This window comes from Myxocyprinus asiaticus, chromosome 2 (genome assembly GCF_019703515.2).
Source record: "Myxocyprinus asiaticus isolate MX2 ecotype Aquarium Trade chromosome 2, UBuf_Myxa_2, whole genome shotgun sequence".
Taxonomy (NCBI): Eukaryota; Metazoa; Chordata; class Actinopteri; order Cypriniformes; family Catostomidae; genus Myxocyprinus; species Myxocyprinus asiaticus.
The window spans coordinates 40,457,025-40,461,973 of NC_059345.1; the positions used below are offsets into that span (position 1 = coordinate 40,457,025).

Sequence of the window (4,949 nt, forward strand, 5' to 3'; positions counted from 1 at the left end):
TAGCCTCACACTCTTTTCCTGTAATCCTCTCAGAACTTCCTGCTGCACACTGAAAGGTGAGTCTCTCTATTACTCTGCCCATCTCTGAGAGCAGCAAAAGCGCTGGGGTTTATCACTCTAACATTAGAGCATGTAACTGATCTCAATAACAGGAGAAAATTGTACACATGCTGAGCAGCCAGGCTCAAGTAATATCGGGCAATTATATCTGCTAAATGGCTATAGTAGTTATACATCAGCACCAGAGAAAGTCTTGTTTGATCATAGAGAACAAGCTTACATGCTTGTGGGGTTATTTACACCCTGTTGTCTCACGAGATATTAATTCAGAATTAATTTTATTTACTTCACTAGAGAATATTGGGAGATTTCTCCAACAAAAGAGCTGATTTACAAATGTGTCAGCATGTACACACTGATCAGCTAGAAAGTGAGAGCACTGAATCATTTCAGAAAAAGTTGCCAAATATGATATACAGTGTTTTACCACAAATAAGTGTTGATTATTTAAACATTTTTATTGAACTATTTAGATTAATAAGCATCTTTTTACAGCACTGTAATGTCAAATACTTAAAAGCCTTTATTAAGCCAGCCTTTGGTGCACATTTTTGGTATTGTTTGGGAAGGGTATATTTAATTCAGTGTAAAAGTATATTAATACCAGAATATATTCACAGAATCTCTATATTTTATATTCTGCATAGTAAAATATAATATGTATATAATCTAAAAAAAAATAATACAAGAAAGATGCTCCTTTGAGATGCTTAAAGAAATGTATAGAATATATTCTATACTGTAGAATATAGATTCTACAGTATAGAATATATTCTATACATTTCTTTAAGCATCTCAAAGGAGCATCTTTCTTGTTTCAGTTCATCAGCACTTTTTATACATACAAAGCACTTTTACTACATACTATAGTACAAATCACCATTTACATATTTTCTTTGTTTTGCAAATACCTGATGACATACTTTATTAATAGGGAATGTCTTTTTTGACAATGAAATTTCGCCCCAACTCAGTACACAATCCACATTCAGGTATTTATTTTTTTTTTTTTAAGAAAAGCCCTACTATAGATATTTAGACTTGTATTAAGCATGTCTGCCATTGTGAAGGGTCTCAGCTGTTGTGTCTGGAAGCTGAGGACATTCCTCAAGAGGCAACAGGTCATCTCTCAGCTGTCTAGATCTCCTATATTGGGTGTGTGACCTCCAGCATCCTACAAAGGAACACCAAAAAAAGAGCACAAGACAACTGTTCCTCAAATTCAAACCCTTAAACACCTAACACTTTTGCGGGTATTGGCACTCTCTACACACGTATGCACCCTTTAAAGAGCCCTCGCTGTCACACACACACACAAACACACACTCTTTCTATCCAAATTTAGACCTGACGCTTGGCTGATGACTGAATGTAAATTGTTTCCATTTGATTGAAGGCAACAACATTCCCCTCCCTCTACCCACAGGCGTCTTCACCTTCACAGGGGTTGCCACAAAGAAACGGCCAAGATGTCTGAGTAAGAATTGGTTTACATCATGATCTTTGTGTGGTATGAAAGTGTATGTAGCCACATATGCTCTAAAGATGATACATCAACTTTTAGTGAATGATCGCATCACTCAGCCCTGCATTATGCAAGTCAGCTAATAATTTTAGCATAAAAAAAGCAAATAAATAATAATTTAGCGTTTTTAAACATTACTATGACTCATACTAGAAATCTAAACCATACAATTATAAAATGCCTGATACATTATCTGGATGGCATCATAATCATAAAATGGGTTTCACCCATAACAATTAATGGGCTGATGAAATATTCTGTGCTCACTGTTTACAAACCTCTATTTCTGACAGGAAAAAGATGACATCCAGCCGTAGGCACCATCTGAAGGTGAGGTCATCTCTTTCTTCTTAAGCACTGGCCTGAAGTTCTGAGCTACTGTATGAGCCGTCAGTGAGTCACTTGCTGATTCTCTGTGCTCCTTCTCTGTCTTTGTGCTCCAGAGTTTGTTGCTTCAGATCGCTTACGGGATTTTAGAGGAAGAAACAGCTGAGGCAGAGCAAGAAAAACAGAGATACATGCAGGAGAACTGCCCTGCTCTCTCACTGCCGGGAAACATGCAGGGACTACAGGTACAGACACACAGAATCACAACAGGCTTCCAAAACCTTATTCTTCTGTGGAACATAAAAGGAGGTGTTAGGTAGAATGACAGCTTCTGTCACCATTCATTTTCATTGTATGAACATCTCTAACGTCTGCATAAAATATCCCTTTAAAATCTGCATTAATTATAGTAATCACAGTTATTGCTGAGTGATGTGTAACCATGCAAGGGTGCAGCTCATTGTGTGTTAAAAAATTGTCAGTATAACCAAATGAGTAACTGTCAGTGTATATGTGTCTGCATGTGTCCTTATGTCTAAAGGATCTGTGTAAAAAGTTGCACCAGCAGATTGATACAGTTGACGAACAAAGGTACGATATGGAGAGCAAGGTGGCCAAGTCAGACAAGGAGGTACTTATGGCAATAAAACTGAATCCTGAGTTCTTCTTACAAAGATGTATGTACCTTCTTTGTCAGGCATGCCTTTTCAAAAGCATCTCTTTTTCCTTGATCTCTTGAGATTGAGGATCTGAAGATAAAGGTTCAGGACCTAAAAGGTAAATTCAAGAAGCCTGTTTTGAAGAAAGTACGCATGTCTGCTGATGCCATGCTGCAGGCTCTGCTGGGCTCCAAACACAAGGTGTCCCTGGACCTGAGAGCCAACCTCAAACAAGTCAAAAAGGAGGTCAAGGAGGAGGTGAGCGCATACTACTACCCTTTCAACACCTTCACATATACAGTGGCACATGTAATGAAATGTGGCCGTCTCTCTCTCTCTCTCTCTCTCTCTCTGTGTACATTTCAGTCACAGCACCTCAGCATTAATGGAGTAGTTCACCCAAAAATAAAAATTCCCTTATCATTTACTCACCCTCATGCCATCCCAGATGTGTATGTTTTTCTATCTTCTGAAGAACACAAACGAAGATTTTTTAGAAGAATATCTCAGCTCTTTGGTCCATAAAATGTAAGTGAGTGGTGACCAAAACTTTGAAGCTCCAAAAAAAAACAAACACATAAAGGCAGCATATCAAATGTAAAATATGACTCCAGTGTTTTAATCCACGTCTTCTGATTCTGAAGCAATCCAAGAGGTGAGAACAGACCAAAATATAACTCTGTTTTCAGAATAAATCTCGACATCAGCAGTCTTCTTGGTGTAAACAAGCTTGAAATCATGATCGTGCCGAGAGACTGCAATGGCAAGATGTACAAGTGAAAAGGAGTTGCATTATGGTCATTTCTCACCCAAAATCGATTAGATCGCTTAAGAAGACATGGATTAAACCACTGAAGTAAATTTGAAGTAAATATACTTTTATGCTGCCTTTATGTGTTTTTGGAGCTTCAAAGTTTTGGTCACCATTCACTTGCATTGTATGGACCATCAGAGCTGAGATACTCTTCAAAAACCTTTGTTTGTGTTCTGCAGAAGAAAGAAAGTCATACACATCTGGGATGGCATGAGGGTGAGTAAATGATGAGAGAATTGACATTTTTGGGTTAACCATTCCTGTAATATGGAGACTTTTACAACAGTGCAGGGGGGTTAAATTGTAAACATCCATGTGTAATTTGATATTGAATGTATTCTGAAAGAGGACAAAGTACAGGAAAAGGCTTTTCGTTTTTAAAACATTGTGCTTTTTCTGCCAATACAGGAGAAGGATTCTGTAGGTGACTGGCGAAAGAACATTGAGGATAAGGCTGGTATGGATGGCAGGAAGAAGATGTTTGAGTCTGAGGCCTGAAACTCTTTCACGTCAACATTTTTACATTTCCATTAGGTTGTCTAAATGCTTGTGTTCTTCAGGGTTTTAAGAGCGATTAAACGTGGTAATAAAATCTATCATGTGATGTGATGTTAGAGTGTTACAGAAGGTATGTTTGAATGGGGGTTTTGTGTACAACATGTGGGGGGTGGATAATTTGTTAAAGATTAATCTAATTTGTGGTCTTTGCCAATATAAAGTAATTAATTGATACTGATCAGTAAAACCCATTTTAAACCTTTCAAAGTGTTATGAGAGGAATTTGCTGTAAAAAAATAAAATGCAAATCAAAGAGTCAAAATGTTGTTCTGTTGTTTTACACCAAATATTATTTCCCCTTTGCCATGTATTTACCATCACATTGATTAACTGAGATAATGTAACTAAAAGCCCAAATCTCTGTCTTTGAATTTGTCGAAGGAAGGAAGGAAGGAATGAAGGAGGGAAGATTTGTAGCATATAGTGAAGGTTTAGAACCCATGACAAGATTTGTATTTTCTTTCCTCTTGAGTTGGAGGTGTGTCAATTAAAGAAATGATAGTGCAAGATATTTAATGCTGACTTTTGTATACATCTTTTATGTAAGTAGACGCGCCTTTAACATACAGTACTGTAATATGATAATCTGCTGAAGTACCTACATCTGAGCCAGCATAATTTGACATCTTCAAATAACACCCTCTTATTATTTTGACACCAGTGTGTAGTAGTTATTATTATAATATTTTAATCATTATTCTATTATTCTCATTATTTTACTAAGCCTATGATTAACCTGCTTATCATCTTTGACGGTTAGTAAAATGTGCATTTGCTTGTTCTGCTGCGAGGCACAGTCTAAACTGAGTTTTTGACAACACACAGACTATTAACAGTCCTGCAATGCTATTGTTTTGGGGTATGTATGTGTGTGTGTGGTATCATCTTACTTTCCCAAGGGGCTGTCACATGACTGGTTAGCTTTCTGCTGATTGGAAGAGAGAACTGGAAAAGACAGGAGCCAAAGTTTCAAAGCACTGAATGAAAAACACATGGAGAGAGACAG

At 37.2% G+C, this 4,949-nt stretch overlaps 1 protein-coding gene across 2 annotated transcripts; it reads left to right on the forward strand.

Annotated features, from left to right (window-relative positions):
• Positions 1-4,275, forward strand: LOC127455826 (troponin I, fast skeletal muscle-like). Of its 2 annotated transcripts, none has more exons than XM_051723987.1 (7): positions 1-56; positions 1,487-1,537; positions 1,879-1,915; positions 2,029-2,157; positions 2,454-2,543; positions 2,653-2,829; positions 3,794-4,270. In XM_051723987.1, the coding sequence occupies exons 2-7, from the start codon at positions 1,530-1,532 to the stop codon at positions 3,881-3,883; spliced, it is 531 nt and encodes a 176-aa protein (XP_051579947.1). In that variant the 5' UTR covers positions 1-56; positions 1,487-1,529; the 3' UTR covers positions 3,884-4,270. The 2 variants fall into 2 exon arrangements, with proteins under 2 accessions (XP_051579947.1, XP_051579941.1); XM_051723981.1 differs by having other exon boundaries at positions 31-56; positions 1,457-1,537; positions 3,794-4,275.
• Positions 4,276-4,949: the final 674 nt, after the last annotated feature.